A 19,416-nucleotide genomic window follows, 5' to 3' on the forward strand; every position below is an offset into this window, starting at 1 on the left:
CAGACTCCAAGCAGCATAAAAAATACAGTTCTTCCTTATTAGGGCTTTTTATTCCTTTGCCCCTTCTTTGAGTTGCATTGGGAGTAATTCAGAGGCCTGTCTCCTCTTCTTGGTGGAGGGGGAACAATCAACTGATGTTCCACAATGGTTTGTCTGGTGTTGATGGGCCACCTTTTGTGTCAGACTGGTATTTCACACTCGTTAATGCTTCTTTTCTGTTTTGGTGATTCGCAGTTACAGAGCAAACACTAAATATTACCTTAGAACATGGGATACAGATATTATAAGTGAGATTAATGCCTGCACCCGCTTACAAGGATTCCGTAAAGTCTAAACACTGAACACATTTTTATAACTCTAATGCCTAGTTTAACAATACTAATACACAGGTGAGCAAAAAATGGCTGTTATTTTCCACACACGAAAAAATAAGGAAAATGGGAAAATCATTTTTTTAAACATTTTTTTTTGGATTTTTAAAATTTTCATCCAAAATAAAAAAAGTGTTTTTTTTCCAGTTTTCCAACAATCCCACCCCCCAGAAACTGTTGATGGAAACAGACATTTTTATATGAGAATTTCCATTGAGTCAAAAAGCTGTTCCCCCCACCAAAAAATAAAATCTTTGAGAAATTTGTGACCAGCTCTAAGGCCGATCCTTTGAAAGGCTGGGGGCTTCACAGTGATTGTGGAGCAGAAAATGACATCCTGGAGTCCTGATGTGACCCCTCAAACATGCTTCAGGCATGGAACTTTCCATTCCTACCCTGCCCACCACAACCGATTTGGGTGTCTGATTACATCAGTGTAGCTGGAGGGGAGAGTGTCCCAGGGTGTGTCTAAATTGCAGTGGGAGGTGTAATTTCCAGGTCTGACAGACACACACATGCTAGCTTTGATCAAGAGCTAGTGAGCTAAAAAGAGAAGTGTAGCTGTTGCAGCATGGATGCGGGGGTTGGGCTAATCCCCCCCAGCACGATCCTGCTGGGACCCTGTGTATGTACTCAGGAGGCTAGCCTGTCATGCCCTCACTGCTACACTTCTATTTTTAGCACACTAGCTTGATCACAGGTAGTGTAGTGTACGTACATCTACCCAAGCTGGACATTACACCTCCAGCTGCAGTGTTGACCTACCCTCAGAGATGGAAGCATCAGACTGGTATTGATGCATTATATCTATGTTAATCAGTTGTACTCACACCACCCAGGACATGCAAGGCTAATGGACTCAAGTTACCCTGTTGTGGCTGAGACCCTTCCAGCAGAAGTGGAAACAGTTCGAAAGTATTTCCCAGAGACATGGATTTGGGATTTAGTGCCTGTGACGTGAGTAGCTGGTTGTTGCTGTTTTAACATTTCATTATTTTTTGTGATGATAATATGAATTCCTGATGGTTACTGAGCCTCTTTCATCATCCCAAAATGCTTTTTAAACTCTGTGTATGCAGGAATCACTCAGCCACCCTCAGGCCGTTCCCCAATGGCAGATGTTTACAGTGCAAAACAACACTGCACAAACATCTAGAAAGGAAAGTGAAAAAGAGCCCCATTTCCAATTGAAATTGCAGGGGGAATCTAAGCATTTGGATTGTAATGGCCCCCGGTGAGCCCCCCTCTTCTTGTTAAAAGGGATGTGGGGTCTTTAATGATCACAAGTTGTCAAAATATCAGCTGTATGTGTTATCTGAAAGACAGCACCTCCTCTGGCACAACACCTCCCAGCACAATGGGCTCAGTGCTAATTCAGAGGGGAGTGCTACTGAGTCCCCCCATCACTCCCTGCAGCACTGTACCATAGTCGAGCATTGAGATCAGTGTGGACTCAGAGGGGAAAGCATTATCTACTGAGTTTCCTATATCACTCCCTGGAACACTTGGATTTTCCTTCAGTGTCTGACCAGGCTGTGATCATGATCCTATCTCTCTTTTTGTCACTAGCTCCAATGGAAGTGCTGAATTGCTCTTGGCAATCCCCGACACCATCACAGAATGGAAAGCTAATGCGTTCTGCACTTCAAGTGACACTGGCTTTGGCCTGTCCCCAACCGTATCCCTCAGAGCCTTCCAGCCCTTCTTTGTGGAGCTCACCCTGCCCTACTCCGTGGTGCGTGGTGAGGCCTTCAGGCTAAAGGCCACTGTCTTCAACTACCTGACCCGCTGCATCAGGGTAAGGGACACTCACACCATCCCCGTTCAACCAAACCCACAGGCCACACTTCTCTGCTTCACAAACTCCTGTGTCTGTAGCTCTTTTTAGCCCTCGGACTCCCTGCAGCCCCTGTCCTCCCCAAACACCTGTGCACCCAAGCCTCTATGCTCCTGTAACTCCCAAGCACTCCAAACCCCTGTAACTCCAAATCTCTACACCCCTGTAACCATCTACACTTCTAAACCCATGTGTTCCCTCAACCCCCTCTGTCCCATATAGTACCACAAACCCTGTTCTGCCCAATTCTCTGCACATCCCATCTGCCATACTGTCTGCATCTCTAGTTACTACTAATTTCCCTTGCCCCCTCCCTGATGACATCTCTCTGGACAATTGACAGGTCAGCATCTCACTGGCTTCATCTGCTGACTTCCAAGCTACCCCTGTGGAGAAGGAAGAGGACTCTTATTGTCTCTGTGTGAATGGAAGAAAAACGGTGTCCTGGGCTGTGACCCCAATATCTCTGGGTAAGAAGCATTCAAGCTCTGATATCTTTGGGGGCTGGATGGAGTGGCACAGAAATCTCATGGGGCAGGGACCTGGTAGCTCAAAAATCTGCTGGTAGGGGATTCAACTTCCCCAAGACCCTTCTTTGGGGTGTTTTACTTCTGTCCTTGGTTGGGGAGTGATAAGCTCCTCCTCAGACAAGACAGAGAACCCTAGATGGTTTTCAGCTGTTGGACCCCCTCCATTCAAAAGACACTGTCTGTACAGTGAGGACCTCCATCAACATACTCTTCTCTAACACACCAGTGAAAGATGAGAGCTGGCTGGGTCTCTTCTTTCAGCAAGAAAAGCAGGTTATAGTCCTTGGTTCTCACATGGGCCAGGACAGTCATCCAGAATGAGGGTGATTTGTGATGAGACTGGAAGCCTGAGATACAATTATCACCCATCTGCTTCATACCTGCTCATATCACATAGTGGAGAAACCATTTAGTTGAAGCAGCAAAGAATCCTGTGGCACCTTATAGACTAACAGACGTTTTGCAGCATGAGCTTTCGTGGGTGAATACCCACTTCTTCGGATGCAAGTAGTGGAAATGTCCAGGGGCAGGTGTGTATATATAAGCAAGCAAGAAGCAAGCTAGAGATAACGACGTTAGATCAATAAGGGAGGATGAGGCCCTGTTCCAGCAGCTGAGGTGTGAAAACCAAGGGAGGAGAAACTGGTTCTGTAATTGGCAAGCCATTCACAGTCTTTGTTTAGTCCTGAGCAGATGGTGTTAAATTTGCAGATGAACTGGAGCTCAGCAGTTTCTCTTTGAAGTCTGGTCCTAAAGTTTTTTTGCTGTAGGATGGCCACCTTAAGATCTGCTATTGTGTGGCCAGGGAGGTTGAAGTGTTCTCCTACAGGTTTTAGTATATTGCCATTCCTAATGTCTGATTTGTGTCCATTTATCCTTTTCCTTAGAGACTGTCCAGTTTGGCCGATGTACATAGCAGAGGGGCATTGCTGGCATATGATGGCGTATATTACATTGGTGGACGTGCAGGTGAATGAACCAGTGATGGTGTGGCTGATCTGGTTAGGTCCTGTGATGGTGTTGCTGGTGTAGATATGTGGGCAGAGTTGGCATCGAGGTTTGTTGCATGGGTTGGTTCCTGAGCTAGAGTTACTATGGTGCGGTGTGCAGTTGTTGGTGAGAATATGCTTCAGGCTGGCAGGTTGTCTGTGGGCGAGGACTGGCCTGCCACCCAAGGCCTGTGAAAGTGTGGGATCATTGTCCAGGATAGGTTGTAGATCCCTGATGATGCGTTGGAGGGGTTTGAGCTGGGGACTGTATGTGATGGCCAGTGGAGTCCTGTTGGTTTCTTTCTTGGGTTTGTCTTGCAGTAGGAGGCTTCTGGGTACACATCTGGCTCTGTTGATCTGTTTCCTTATTTCCTCGTGTGGGTACTGTAGTCTTGAGAATGCTTGGTGGAGATTTTCTAGGTGTTGGTCTCTGTCTGCGGGGTTAGAGCAGATACGGTTGTACCTCAGTGCTTGGCTGTAGACAATGGATCTTGTGGTGTGCCTGGGATGGAAGCTGGAGGCATGAAGGTAGGCATAGCGGTCGGTAGGTTTTCGGTATAGGGTGGTGTTAATGTGACCACCACTTATTAGCACTGTGGTGTTTAGGAAGTGGACCTCTCGTGTAGATAGGTCCAGGCTGAGGTTGATGGAGGGGTGGAAGCTGTTGAAATCATGGTGGAATTTTTCCAGAGTCTCCTTCCCATGGGTCCAGATGATGAAGATGTCATCAATGTAGCGTAGGTAGAGAAGGGGCGTGAGTGGACGGGAGCTGAGGAAGCGTTGTTCCAGGTCGGCCATAAAAATATTGGCATATTGTGGGGCCATGCGGGTGCCCATAGCGGTGCCACTGATCTGGAGATATATATTGTCATTAAATTTGAAATAGTTGTGTGTGAGGATAAAGGCACAGAGCTCAGCAACCAGTTGTGCTGTGGCATCATCAGGGATACTGTTCCTGACAGCTTGTATTCCATCAGTGTGTGGGATGTTTGTGTAGAGAGCCTCTACATCCATGGTGGCTAGGATGGTGTTTTCTGGAAGGTCACCAATGCATTGTAGTTTCCTCAGGAAATCAGTGGTGTCACGGAGATAGCTGGGAGTGCTGGTAACATAGGGTCTGAGTAGAGAGTCCACATATCCAGACAGTCCTTCAGTGAGAGTTCCAATGCCAGAGATGATGGGGCGTCCAGGATTTCCGGGTTTGTGGATCTTGGGTAGTTGAGACACCCCAGGGAAAACTTAAAGTCCTGTTTAAATGGCCATCCTGACTAAGAGAAGATCCCATCTGAAAGAACTTAAATTGTTTTAAAATTCTGTGCTGATTTAGAGACAGGCATGAAGCCAATCCACTGATCCAAAAGAACTCTGAGATATCTGAAATCCAGCTCAGGTCTGGATACAGCTTTGTGGTTTGAGCTCATCTCGCCACTGAATACAAATACAAGTGTGACAATGAGATTCATTACCTTTCTCCTTTATTTGATCTTTGTTTCTTCTTCCATTCTTCATTTGGCAGCTTTGTTAGTAGTGAATCAGAGCTTAGCATTTCTCAAAGTCTCCCTGAAGTGTCTAGCTCCCCACTGAGCTCTTATTATAGCCCTGGTATCTGGCTGCTCAAAATCAGCAGACAGCCATTCCACCTCTGCCCTCTGTCCCAGTGGAAACATCTCCCTCTTTGCTTCACAGATATGAAGTGCACAGCAATCACCTATAACTATGGGGATATTTTTTTCACTGAGGTCTAAACTCGTGAGTAGACAGCACCAGCAGCTTTTCAAGTGGCCAAAGGCACATTCAACTATCATTCTGCACCTGCTGAGCCTGTGGTTGAAGCACTCCTTGCTGATATAGAGGTAGCCACTGTATGGCTTCATGAACCAGGGGAGTAAAATGTAGGCTGGGTCTCCCAGGATCACTATTGGCATTTCAAAATCCCCATTGGCAATCCTCTGTTCTGGAAAGAAAGTCCCTGCTTGCAGCTTTTTCATGTGTCATGAACCTTCTCTGACCATCCCGTGTTGATGTTGGTAAAACTTTCCTAGTAATCCACCATAGCTTGCATTACCATAGAAAAGTAGCCCTTTATTTTGATGTACTCTGGCAAGGTGGTCTGGTGCCAAAATAGGGATGTGTGTGCCATATGTTGTCTCACTGCAGCTCAGGAACCCCATCGCTGCAAAACCATCCGCTATGTCTGGCACACTGCTGAGAGTCATAGTCTTATGTAGCAGGAAACAATTAATGGCCCTGCACAATTGGATTACAGCAACTTCCCATGGTGGATTTCCCACTCCAAAATGATTCCCAACTGATTGGTAGCAATCTGGTGTTGCAAACTTCCACACAGCGATTGCCACTCGCTTCCCCACCATCTGTGCAGCTCTCATTTTGGTGTCAATGTGCTGGAGGGCTGGGGCGAGTTATGCACACAGTTCCAGAAAAGTGGCCTTGCACATCCACAAGTTCTGCAGCCATTGCTTGTCATCCCATATCTGCAGAATGATGTGATCCCACCAGTCAGCGCTTGTTTCTCAGGTCCAGAACCAGCGTGCCACCATCTGCTGCTGCTCCATGACTGCCAACAACCTTGAATTGTTTCTTTCCATGGTACATGATAAGCTAGCCTGCAAGGAATTGTCATATTCCCCAGGGCTCCTTTTGAAATTCCGGAAATGCTGCAGGATCAGGCATGTTATGGTCACAATGCTCACTACAGTAGTGCAAAGCACTGAAGGATCCACACTTCCCACAGAGATGGCGGATGCGCAGGTTTGCAGTGTTTTTGAAAAGAGGCGCAAAACATTATGGGATGCATATATTATTATGGGATGGAGAAAACTGCATCATGAGCTGTTGAAACCATGTTCCCAATCACCCCTGCATGACTTTTTTGCCCCCATGATGCATTGCAAACCCTTTCCAAAATACCTTGTGCTAGATGGTGGTGAGTTGCACAGTGCAATACTTACCCAGAGTGCACTGCTCACTGGATCAATGCAGGCACTGTTAGTGTGGACGCGCACTGCTGATACAAGGAGCATAGAGTGGACATTCAAAAGCGATTTAATTACTGCCGTGGCTGCATGTTGACCTAATTTAGGTCTACTTAATTTTGTAGTGTGGACATGCCCTTAATAAACTCCTGACTACCCTCCACTTAACTCCTTGGTTCTAGCCAATTGCATCCCCAAGGAGCAGAATTTTTTCAAATACTATCCTGATTCAGCAGTTGTCATTGCCATTCACTGTCATTAGGCTAAAACCGTTTCCTGGGAAACATCTCAGGTGAGCACATCTGGAATAAGTGGTGCTGATCCTGTTAAGTAATTTGTGGATCTGATGGAGAATTTAATTATTTCTTCCCCTCATGGCCCTGATGGGCTAAACGGGAGCATTAACTCTTTGCTTGACTCAGCCAGGGCTCTATGGATAGAATCATAGATTCATAGATTCTAAGGCCTGAAGGGGCTATAATGACCCTTGAGTCCTATGTAACAGAGGCCATTGTCCTCAGCCAGAAATCAGAGCCATTACTCCCTGCACTCCTATCCGTCTTGCTCAATTCCTGCCAGGACTGGGAAGGCTGCTGCAGAGTGATCCTCATGTCTTGTCTGCACTGTGGTTTGTTTTTTTTTTGCACTATTGTAGCTCACTGATGTAGCAGCACCAGAACAAACTCTTAGTGTAGACGCATTAACTGGTGTAACCTGTGACTTGCACTAGTGCCACGTGCCCTGGTTTGAAATGAAAGTGTCAGAGTAGCCACCTGCAAGAGTCGATGCCTGTACTCTGAGGCCACCAAAATATTTGTTGTGAGAATCCCTGTCTTAGACCATGCCTGCGCTGGGGTTTTTCACACTGATGTAGCTGCACCAGAGCAAACCCTGAGAACAGTCCTGCTTCACTGGGGTGAGTCACATTTCACAACAGTGAAGCAGGGCTGTTCTCAGGGTTTGCTCAGATGCAGCTACATCTGTGTGAAAAACCCAGTGCAGGCATGGTCTAAAGTACTACTACCATGTCTACATTACAAACGTATGTTGACTCAAGTTACATCATCATACAGCTGCCACAGTTAGCACATTACTTGTATGCATGCATACTTGGCTCCTTATGTCAGAGATATGCATACTTATCAGGAGTGCTTGTATTGATGCAGAGTGTGGTGCACCATGGATAGGTATTCCACCGCCACTCATCAAAATGAGAGGTGCACTCAGGGGCAGCTCTAGGAATCCCGCTGCCCCAAGCAGGGCGGCGCGCCGCGGGGCGCGCTCTGGCGGTCACCGGTCCCGCGACTCCGGGGGACCTCTTGCAGACGTGCCTGTGGGAGGTCCACCCGAGCCGCGGGACCAGCAAACCCTCCGCAGTAATGCCTGCGGGAGGTCCACTGGTCCCGCGGCTCCGGTGGATCTCCCACAGGCATGACTGCGGAAGGTCTGCCGGAGCTGGCTGCCGCCCTGCCAGCAAAATGCTGCCCCAAGCACGCGCTTGGCGCGCTGGGGTCTGGAGCCAGCCCTGGTTGCACTAACAGTGGAGAAGCAAGTGACGATCACACTGTAGAAACGTGCTACGCCAAATTGCTATCAGTCAGTTGAGAATCACTTTGGAGTCAAGAAATTCACCACAGGGGCTGTTGTCATGCAAGTATGAAAAGCCATTGATCGCCCCCTGCTATGCAGAACTGTGATTCTCAGCAGTGTGCAGGACATAGTGGATGGATTTGCAGCAATGGGGTTCCCAAACTGCGGTGGGGTGATAAATGGCACACATATTCCTCTTTCGGCACCAGACCACTTGCTTCAGAGTATATCAACAAAAGAGGCTACTTTTCTGTGGTTAGTCAAGTGTTAGTGAATCACTGACATCAGTGTTGACTAGTCAGGGAAGATGCATGACATTTGCATCTTTAAGAACACAGAACTGTTCAGAAAGCTGCAGGCAGGGACCTTCTTTCCTGACTGGCAGATTACCAGTGGCAGTGTTGAAATGTCAGTTTGATCCTGGGCAGTCCAACCTGACCCTTGCTCCCCTGTCTCATGAAGCCATACACCAGCCACCTCGACAGCACCAAGGCATATTTCAACTAGAGTCTCAGCAGGTGCAGAATGACAGCTGAATGTCCTTTTGGTCATTGGAAGGGGCGCCAGCATTGTTCACTAACAGATGGGACCTCAGTGAGGAAAATAGCCCAATGCCGTGTCTTGCATAATATCTGCTCCTAGATATCCATGTTTCTATGCCTGGTTCAGAGCTGTGCCTTCTCCTCACAGGCCCAGGAGATCCAATATTTCTGTCTATTCCAGGCAGGATCATGTCTGGAGTGTGTAGCTGGCATGACAGCTGGGCAGTTGCATTCGACAAGGGAGAGTTGCTAGGTGTGCCCACCAAGCTGGGCACCCAAGAAAAGGAATTTCCAAAATTTGAAGGGCTTCAAAGGGTGGCGGGGAGGCTTCTGGTTTCTGTGACCCCTGGCCAGCAGAGTTCACGGTGGTGACCAGAGCAGTCAGCATGGGGCATTGTGGGACAGCTGCTGGAGGACAGTAACAGTCAACATAAGTAATGGAGTGTTTACGCTATCACTGCATTGACCTAAGGATATCAAACTTGACTCTATGCTGCTCGGGGCGGCAATGTTATTTAGTCAGTGTAAGTCGGTAAGAACCTAACTGAAATGTAGACACATGCACAACTAGATTTACATAAGCTGCCTTGCATCAACCTAACTTTGTAGTGTAGACCAGGCCTACATGAGATATGACATAAGCTCTCTCTCTACAGAGAGGTTTCCATGTAATCAATGGTGCCGAAGAGTGGAGCACCATGGAAATGACATTGACACCTCTGTAGCTGCAGTGCCTGGCAGAACACTTATCTCTGTTTCAGGTAATGTGAATTTCTCTGTGAGTGCAGAGGCCTTGAAGACAGAGCTGCTCTGTGGGAACGAGGTAGCAGTGCTCCCTGAGACAGGGCAGAAGGATACAGTGATCAAACAGCTGTTAGTGGAGGTATGTGGGCTGCTTAGTCCCTGCGGTATAGAGAAGTGGTAAGTTTTCACACAGTGTGACGTAGGCAATAAGCTGTGATATGATGCACTAAGTAGGATAGGAAAACAGTAATAACTTATATAGAGTGTGAGACTATAACTGTCCATGCCTCCTCTGTTATAGGGAAGCTGTGACAACTTGCTACATAGCCTAACAGCAGCACAAGTGTGGGAAATTCAAAGCACCTAGGGGAATTAGGTGTGCTTTGGAAAATCCCACCCACTATAGGATATAATACTGTATATTCCCTTACAGAAAAAACATTTCATAGTGTGCCAAATAAGCATAACATGGTAACATTGCATAACCTCTCTCTTTCCTAGGGCAGCAATGGTTGCTGACATTGTTACACAGTGAAATGAAATAGCACAGGGTAATGCTGCACATCCTCGCCTTTGCAGGAAAGCAAGAACTCATTATACAGCATCTATAATCAGTAACAAATGATACAGAAAGCTGCCTAGGCTCTCTGTGTGTCATAAAAAAGCAACGATAACTAATGACGTTTCATGATACCAACAGGAATACCAGTTATAATAATGTGTAATATTGTCCATTCCTATTATCCGTATACCCTACTGCTGTCCTGTAATGGAAATAGAAAATCTGCAGCATTACAGAATGTAGAATTGCTGATATTCCACTATGTAGTAAGTTGTCTTTAACTTATCACATCACCTGATGTTGGCAATGACACATAGTGCATGTCCTCTCTGTTATAGGGGCATTAAGGTACCATCTTGCACAGTGTGCTACAGGTAACTAGTAACCTATGCAGTACAGCTGCACTATTCTTCCCTTGGATGTGAAGAGACAATAACTTATTAGTATCTGGTTTTTATTTTATTCTAACGGATTATTATTTTATGAATCTACAAGCATCGGTCCATGGAAATTTGCAAATCTCCCTCTTTCTCTGATTCACCCACTTGGGCCTTTACATTTCTCTCTGTCTTCATTCATTGTCTCTCCATTTTTGTCAAACTCTCTCTTCTCCCCACCTCTCCTACTGCCTCTCTGTCCCTTTCTGAAGTTTCCCCGCCCTGTCCTCACACAGACTTTGTTCCTGATGCCAGATGCTCAGTCTGCCTGCAGCTTCTCACCTTTCTCATTTTCCTTCCTCTCCCAAGCCCGAAGGGATTGAGACAGAAGCAACCTTCAACTCTCTGCTCTGTGCAAATGGTAAGGACCTCTCTGCTCCTTCCTCATCTATGCCCTTTGCCAGTGGATGAAGAGTGACAGCCCCAAGGAGGGAGTGGGATTGTTTGGGAGACTCTGAGGGTGCTGTGAGAACTTGAGGTGTCAGGATAGAGACTAAGCAATGATGGGGATGTTTCTGTGTGGAGAGTCGAGACACATTTCCTAATCACGAGGACATTGCTTGGAACATTGAGATCTAGGGCTTGACAAAGCCCCGGAGAATAGACTGCATGAGCAATCCTGGCCCAAGTCCCTGGGGGATGGGCTTAAAGGGGTGTTAATAGGACTTTTCCATCTTTAATGTCTTATTCTATGGAGTGAAATTACAAACTGGATTCTACCATCTGCCAATTGCCAGCAAACAGGAAGGGCCAAAGAACTGGAGACTGCAGTTTCCCATCTGGCCATCTGGTGGCACCTCACTCCATAGAAAAAGCTGAGTTTTTCCCATGGATCAGAGGACCCCAAGCCAGAGGGGACAGTTGGGCGTCTCACTGTCCAGCTAGGAGGAATGGAGCTGTTGAAAGCAGGGATTCCCCATGCAGGGGTCGGGTGGAAGGCAGCGTTCCAGGTTCTGCTCTGGGACCCATTCACTGCTGAGCATGGGGGCATTTTACTGCATCTCATCTGTCTGATTTTTTTCCCTCAGGAAATTCAGAAGCAGGGAAAATTTCCCTGAAGCTTCCACTGAACGTGGTGCAGGGCTCAGCCAGAGCCTATGTGACAGTACTGGGTGAGTGCAGCAACTCAGAAAGGACCTGCCGTGGCAGCTGCGGCCACTGCTCCTTGTCTGCCTGCTGTGCCAGCCTTTCCACCTGGTCAGCTACTCACTCCCTTCATCAGTGTCCCCATCATCTCTCCATTCATCTCTTCTTGTCTCTTTTCCTGTTCCTGTTCACCTTCATCAGTCTCTCTGTGTGTTGGCCTTTCTGTCTAAGTATCCCTATTCCCATCCCAGACATCTTCCTACCCTTCCGTCTCCCCATTCTCTCTCTCCGTGTTTCCTCTTTCAGAGTATGGCTCTGTCCTGTTTTTCCCTCTGTCCTTCTCTCTCACCTGTTACTACCTGTGCTCTGCGGTGCACTCTGCCTCCGCGGGCCGGCTCTGTGCGACACTGACTCCCTGTGTCTCCATCCCCAGGCGATATCCTGGGCACAGCCATGCAGAACCTGCAGCAGCTTCTCCAGATGCCCTTCGGCTGCGGGGAGCAGAACATGGTCCTGTTTGCCCCCAACATCTACGTCCTGGACTATCTGAATAAAACAGGGCAGCTGAGTGAGGAGACCAAATCCAAGGCCATCGGATACTTAGTCAGCGGTGAGGGGGGATGGGGCTTTTGTTTCTTCACTTGCTCCCTTCCAAAGTTGTGGTGGGAGGTTTCTGTTTCTGCCTGCTCTGCAGAGAGAGCTTCCCTCAGCTGAGGACAGAGGGACTGGGTTGTGTATCTGGGGAGTGGGGTCCCCATTCGACACACTCTTGGCTCACTATTGTCAGTTGTCTGAGCACTATAGTCATGTGCACTCATTGCCCCACGAGAGCTACTGGCTGCTGTGTCCATCCTATGAGTCACCCCAAAAGTGTGGAAATGCTGCACACAGTAGCCAGGTGAAATGGCTTCTCAGCCTGGGTGCTCTAGCTAACCAGACTGTGCAGTTCTCCCCCTACTGGAGTATGATGGTGCTGCCCACGTGTCGTATGTCAGTTCTCTCTGCTGACTAGCTCGTGGGATGGAGACGTGTATGTTTGTCTATCAGTGCTGGCTAGTACACATAAGGCCTAGGAGTCCCTTTACTGGCTGAGCTGGTGAGCTGCTCTCTCACTCCCTACTGTTTTTTTTTCCTGATGTATAAATCCTGCTTTAACTTTCCATTTCAGGTTATCAGAGGCAGCTGAATTACAAGCACCTGGATGGCTCTTACAGCACATTTGGGGAGCATTACAGGCAGCCGGGGAATACCTGGTGAGATTTCTTGCCAGTCATGCCTCCCCTAAACCTCCTCTGTTATATAGTTATAAAGGAAGTGTTACATTTTAGTCAACTGCTGATGCTGTTAAAGGCCTGAAGCTCGCTGCAGCTTTCACAGTCCCTTGGCATATCACACCAAAGGGAATAGGCTTCATCATCCTGCTGTGTATAAAAAGCACCTGTTCTCACTGGACCTGAGGGGAGAGAGAACTGAAGAGGCAAAGGGGATGGGATGGTTTCAGATCATTTTTGAAGAAAGATGGACAGATCCAGGAGAGGCTGTTCCAGACAGGGAGCTGCAGAGGGGCAGACTCTCATACCTATAGTGGTGGAATTGGGTTAGAGGTAGAGAGTAACCTGGTGCTAGATAGGACCATAGGAATTGCTATGCCATCGATCGCCCATTATCAAGATCATTAATAGGTATATTAAACAACACCAGTCCTAGTACTGAACCTCGCCGCACCCCACTGTTAGTCTTGTGCTATGATGGAATTGATCATTTAATTCCAGTCTTTGTTTTATGTCCCTGAACCAATTTCTGATCCACGACAACACTTTGAGTCTCATCCCATGATTATTCAATTCATTTAGACTTTCCAGAAGGCTTTGAGAAAGTCTGTCATAAGAGACTACTAAAGAAATTATGTCAATCAGTTCTCATTCATTCAGCACTTTATTGACATGTTCAGGGAATTCTAAGAGATTAGTGAGACACAATTTTCCTTTGAAGAAGCCATGCTCGTTAGATCCCCATCAGATCATGATCTCCTGAATCTTTTATTATGCTATTTTTAATTGTCATTTTGACTAATTTACCAAGTACAGGCAAACTGGTGTATAACTCCTTGGAACTCCCATGAAGTTCTGTTTAAATATAGATTCAACATTTGCAACCCTGCGACTGTCTGCTATAAGAGCTGTATTTAGCATGAAGAGGGCCCATAAGTTTGAGAGACTGGTTGTGTCCAGGGAGGATTTTATAAACAGGAAGAGAGAGCTTGAACTGGATCCTGAAATCAGTGTGAAGGAGACTATGGAGGTGTGTGAAGGTGGAGGCAATGTATTCATGCTCTCTTCCCCATGGCCACCAGCTCTCTGGCCCCTGCTGCTTCCATTCAGGCTGGCGATGCCCCAGGACTCTGTCCCCTCCAGGGAGCACAGGGCATGGGTGGGAGCTCTCACCGCTGCCCACTCTCTGTCGCAGGCTGACGGCCTTCGTCCTCAAGTCCTTTGCGCAGGCCCGCTCTCACATCTTCATCGAGGAGAAGCACATCCAGGACGCCCTGGCCTGGCTCGCTGGCAAGCAGAAGGACAACGGTTGCTTCCGCAGCTCCGGGACGCTCCTGAACAATGCCATAAAGGTGACGTATCCTCCCAGACAGCTTCCCATGGGCCTCATGGGACCCATACAGGACTCCAGTGACATGGAGAGAGCTACAGCTCCTCCATGGGAACAGTTCAGACACTTCAGCACATGGGGCCAGGGTGGGAGGAGCAGGGGATGACATGTGCCTGGGAACTACCATGGAGATACGGATGGGCAGATACTGTACTGTACGTGAGACCTACCTGTACTATGGGGAGGAGAAAGGAGGGGGCAGATACATGGTAACTATCATGGGAGGTAAATGGGGATAGAAACACAGAGTGTGTCTACAGGGTAGCTGGGAGAGTACTTCCCAGCACAGGTAGACAGCCACAAAAATAGCAGTGTGGCCATGGCAGCTCGGGCTAGTTGCCCAAGTACATACTCCAAGCTTGAGCATGACTGCATTTGGGCAGCTAGCCACAGCTGCCGCCCGTGGCCGCACTGCCTTTGTTAGTGTGCCAGCTCAGGCGGAGCTAGTGTGTGCGTGTCTACCTTGCTAGGAAGCACGTTCTCTGGTGCAGGTTAGACATACCCATTTGTGAGAGCTATCATGGGGCGTGGCAAGCGTGGGCAGATAAAGGGGATGAGGATGTAGTATGTAGAGAGCTCCTGTGGAGCAGGGCCCAGAGGGGAAAGGCTTTAGGTGCTGCGTGGGGTTAATGTCTCTCTCTGTGGTTCCCTGCAGGGCGGGGTGGATGATGAGGTCACGCTCTCTGCGTACATCACCATCGCGCTGCTGGAGATTCCTCTGCCCATCACTGTACGTATCCACACACACAAAGTCCCCCTCATGAGTTCCCCTGGGTCAGTGGCCTCCCCTCTCCCCCACTCCCTATACCCAGCCAAGTCCTGATAGTGGCAGCCCACTGCCTTGATAAAGGGACCTCTAAGGAAAGGAGGGAAAAAAACCAGTCTGGAAAGGCTTTGGCTCTGGCTCCAGAATGAGATGGTCCCCAGGCCTCAGATGCATCTCAGTGTGCAGTACTGGTTCTGGCCAAGCTCTGCTTCTTTGATTGGCTCTTTATCATTTTTTTTCCATTGTGCATATTAAAAAAAAAAATCCAAAATTCATGTCAAAAGAGCTGTAGCGCTCGGTCGCTGTCTCCTGTGTGTCTGGCTGCAGCTCAGATGGGTCTGACTGATGGAAGCTTTTCAACCTGACAGCATGGCTACTTCCTTCTTCATTAATCCTGTTTGTTTTATATAGTCTCTGTAAACATATTAGGGGTCTAGTCATGCTTTTCATTGGATGAATGACTGGGAGGGATTGTATACTCGTTGACAGCTGGTGGCCCATTGCTATCCATGGCAGAGTCTTTCATTTGCCTTCCACATTTTTTCTTGGTTAAAATTCAATAAATAGCCCTAGACACCTCAGATGACCTTAATTTCTCCATGTTGTGACGGCCTTGTATCTAACATGGCTACCCCATGGAAGGCAGGAATGCTATTTTTGTAACTGCTGAGGCTGTCTCAGCTAGACACGTTTAAGCCACATTTCTGTGCTCAGTGGCTCACAGTGATGGGGTGACCAAATTACTACAAGAGTCTGAGTTCACTGGGACCATGCAAGTGCCTGGTGTCAAAAAGTCACTCATCCTATCACCAGCATCTGCATTATATTAGATCCACTGCACCTCTTATTTAAACCCAGCTGTGCTCTGTGGCCATGAGATGACAGCCTGCACAGGCAGTGCCCAAAGCCTAGCTCATATCGTCACACTGCGAACAGTGATCCTTTCCCCTCTATGCTCCCTGCAGCACTCTGTGGTCCGTAGTGCTTTATTCTGCCTGGAAACAGCCATGGAACAGGGAGGAAACCATGTGTACACGAAGGCACTGATGGCCTATGCCTTCGCCCTGGCGGGGAAGGAGGAGAAGCGCAGGGCACTGTTGGACTCGCTTGATAAGGATGCTGTGAAAGAGGGTGAGACCTGTTTATGGGCCCTTCTTCTGCATCCCAGCCCACTGGCCCTACCCAGCCTGGTAGAGAAGGGTTTGATTGTTATTACTATAACCTTCAGTCTGTGCTGCGGCAGGTCGGGATTATTTAGCCTCTTCACACATTTTAGATCAACGAGCCCTAAAAACCCTGGCACTGGCCATTCCTGGGATCTGACTTCATAAAATGTGGGAGACACAGGCACAGGTGCAGCAACCTAATTAGTCACTGAGAGTTTTCATACCCAGAATGTATCAACCCACTAGAGGGATTATTTAATACCTTCATGCTTTGTATTGACATGCCCAGCAAGGGTTGGGACTCCATTCTCCATCCTCCATCCTCAGAGACACTATGTCCGTAACCCTCTAGGCAACAACCAGATATTTGGTAATAAACATTTTCTTTTCTCCTCCCTCTCCCTTCTCCCACTGCAGATGGCTCCATTCACTGGCAGAGGCCCGGGAAGCAGCCAGAGGCCGATCTCTCATTCTATCACCCTCGTGCTCCCTCTGCCGAGGTGGAGATGACGTCCTACGTGCTCCTCACTCACCTCACCACGCAGCCGGCACCATCCCAAGACGACCTGTCATTAGCAACTCAAATTGCAAAGTGGATCAGCAAGCAGCAGAATCCCAACGGGGGCTTCTCCTCCACCCAGGTGAGCAGTTCCCATCCCCAGCCTCAGACACCCAGGACAGGAGTGGGAGCCAGGATATATATATATATATATATCAGGATGCCACAGAAGGACAAATAACCCAGCATTGGATAAGAGACAGACTCCTCCTGGGGAGGGGGATGGGGCGACAGTGCCCTCGCTGCAGGGTTTAGAGAACCTCTGTTTCTGAGGGATTTAGATCATGGGATAGTCACAGCATGGAGTATGGCTACATCAGATCTCCACAGGCCTTAGTGGGCTAATGAGGCAGGAGACTGGACAAGTGATGCTTTTGTGTACAGAGGGCAGATTTGTTGCCCTTAGCATCCACGAGCATGACGCTTTCCTCAGCTCCCCCCAGCATTGACCCCATCCAGCCCAGCCAATCCAACTTGGGAGCTGAGGCCTCCCGAGAGAAGCAGCAGCAGTCAGTCACTGCCAGACACACCTGGGTGGGACGGGGTCACCATCCCGAGTTATGTAGAACCAGAAAGTGCCACCTGATTAAAGGCAGCTGAAAACACATCCCTCTTGAAGACAGTGCATGAAGTGTTGGCCTTTGGAAGACTACTTCACTGAGGGATTTGGTTAACACAGTAGGGTTGTAATTCTGTTTTCCTGCTGCTGAGGCATGTGGGTTATCTGTCTGCCCTGTCAGCTGTCCCTTCAGGTTGCTCCTTCATGTTAGGGTGGGTGGTTCTTCCCTCAGCTCCCTGTAATGGAGTGTCAGAAATCCCAAGGCCTACATTCCCAAAGGTACTTAGACAGTTGGCTGCTTTTAGTGGGAGAAAGGTGCTTAAATACCTGTGAGGATCTGGACCCAGGGAATAGGTGAATGGCTTGTGGGAGTGATGGGTAGAGAATGGGTGGAAATGGGAAAAGCCGACCTTTCTGAGCAGGGTGGTGCTGTGTGGGAGGAGCCGGTGGTGTAGGAGCTCCAGGCCATAGAAATGGCTCATTCATTCCCTTGGGCACCTGGGCCCATCTCTCAACTGGCAGGACACAGTGGTGGCGCTCCAGGCCCTGTCCCGATACGGAGCCTCTACTTACACCAAGAGTGGAGGAGCATCCATAGTGACCCTGCAATCCACAGGGAACTTTCAGATCCAGTTCCAGGTGGATCACACGAACCGTCTGCTGCTCCAGCGTATGGCATTGCCAGAGGTGCCAGGGGACTACAGCATGGGGGTGACAGGAGAAGGATGTGTCTACGTGCAGGTGAGGGGCCCTGGGGTAGGGGGAGAGGGAGAGGCTGCTACTGAGAGGAGCCCGTCTCATTCCCATTGGAGATGGCAGGGTGAGGTGGGATGGGTGGGGGAGAGAAGGGAGAAAGAGATGGGGATGAGGATGAGAAAATATGAAAAGGTGTGAGGAGAGAGCATGTCCAGAGTTAGGGAATGGGGATCTAGTGATAGGAGGAAGGCAGAGAAGACAAAGATGGGAATGAGATGGACCAGGGGGAAGGAGGCAGAGGAGATAAGCAGAGAGGAGATACGCACAGGCTCACATAAAACTGTGTTCTCTTTCAGACCAGCCTGAGGTACAATGTGCTCCCCAAGCCGGAAGAGGCACCATTCGCGCTGGAGGTGCACACGGTCCCCGAGACATGTGACAGCCCCCAGGTCCACAGGACTTTTAGCATTGCCATAAACATCAGGTAACTCCCCTCACAGGCCCAGGCCTTCCGGAGCAGCCCTAGCTTAGGTGCCAACTTTCTAATGTGCCAAGGGGTGCCCCCCACCCCCAGGCTCTGCCCCTATTCCACCCCTTCCCCGAAGGCCCCACCACTGCTCTGCCTCTTCCCACCCCCATCACGCCCCTGCCCCGCCTCTTCCCACCCCATTCCACCCCCTCCCCGAAGCATGCCCCAGCCTTGCTCCGCCCCAGCACCTCCTGCACGCTTCAGGGCAGGAGCCACTGTGGGGAGGGAGAGGATCTGATAGGGGGGCTACCGGTGGGTGCTAAGCACCCATCACTTTTTTTCCATGGGTGCTCTAGCCCTTGAGCACCCATGGAGTCAGCGCCTTTGAGCCCTAGGGCTGGGGATGAGTCACTCCAGGAGATTGCAGGTGGACAAGCAGGTGGGGTGGGAGATGCCAGATCGGGGGAGCGTGCACCTATGCCAATCAGAGTTGAGGTGCATCAGCTCTGTGCTGAGATGTATTAAACCTTGTTTCATTTCCTGCTTGGTCTCCCAGTTACACAGGGAAACGCCCCGTCTCCAACATGGTCATCGTTGATGTTAAGATGCTGTCAGGATTCATCCCTGTGAAGTCATCAGTGAGGAAGGTAAAAGCCTGTTCTGTGTATGGACTATAGCCCCCCCAGAGCCCCTTGCCTTCAGCCCCACCTGAGGGGTATCTGGCCCCCAGTGGGCTCCAATGCCTGACCCCTCATATTATGGGTGCAGCCTGGTCTCATCTCCAGCAGTAGGGCCCTCCATGTCTCCTGTCTCTGACCCCATCTCTTCTTTTCCACTGGAATCCTGAAGGGTCTGAGAG

The 19,416-nt window shown here is 49.0% G+C and overlaps 2 protein-coding genes across 2 annotated transcripts in view; both read left to right on the forward strand.

Moving 5' to 3' along the window:
* LOC123355543 (alpha-2-macroglobulin-like) overlaps positions 1 to 19,416 on the forward strand; it is a 216,388-nt gene that overhangs the window by 194,123 nt on the left and 2,849 nt on the right. The gene's annotated exons all lie outside the window — the stretch shown is intronic.
* The window catches only part of A2M (alpha-2-macroglobulin), a 55,706-nt gene that overhangs the window by 33,441 nt on the left and 2,849 nt on the right, over positions 1 to 19,416 (forward strand). The window contains exons 18-32 of the mRNA XM_044998131.1: positions 1,211 to 1,328; positions 1,941 to 2,169; positions 2,552 to 2,678; positions 9,614 to 9,735; positions 10,905 to 10,956; positions 11,624 to 11,707; positions 12,115 to 12,291; positions 12,850 to 12,934; positions 14,148 to 14,304; positions 14,998 to 15,072; positions 16,074 to 16,239; positions 16,692 to 16,915; positions 17,915 to 18,133; positions 18,445 to 18,572; positions 19,114 to 19,204. Coding sequence (XP_044854066.1) covers positions 1,211 to 1,328; positions 1,941 to 2,169; positions 2,552 to 2,678; positions 9,614 to 9,735; positions 10,905 to 10,956; positions 11,624 to 11,707; positions 12,115 to 12,291; positions 12,850 to 12,934; positions 14,148 to 14,304; positions 14,998 to 15,072; positions 16,074 to 16,239; positions 16,692 to 16,915; positions 17,915 to 18,133; positions 18,445 to 18,572; positions 19,114 to 19,204 — 2,054 coding nt within the window. The remainder of the gene's footprint in view (positions 1 to 1,210; positions 1,329 to 1,940; positions 2,170 to 2,551; positions 2,679 to 9,613; positions 9,736 to 10,904; positions 10,957 to 11,623; positions 11,708 to 12,114; positions 12,292 to 12,849; positions 12,935 to 14,147; positions 14,305 to 14,997; positions 15,073 to 16,073; positions 16,240 to 16,691; positions 16,916 to 17,914; positions 18,134 to 18,444; positions 18,573 to 19,113; positions 19,205 to 19,416) is intronic.

This window comes from Mauremys mutica, chromosome 1 (assembly GCF_020497125.1).
Source record: "Mauremys mutica isolate MM-2020 ecotype Southern chromosome 1, ASM2049712v1, whole genome shotgun sequence".
Lineage (NCBI taxonomy): Eukaryota > Metazoa > Chordata > Testudines > Geoemydidae > Mauremys > Mauremys mutica.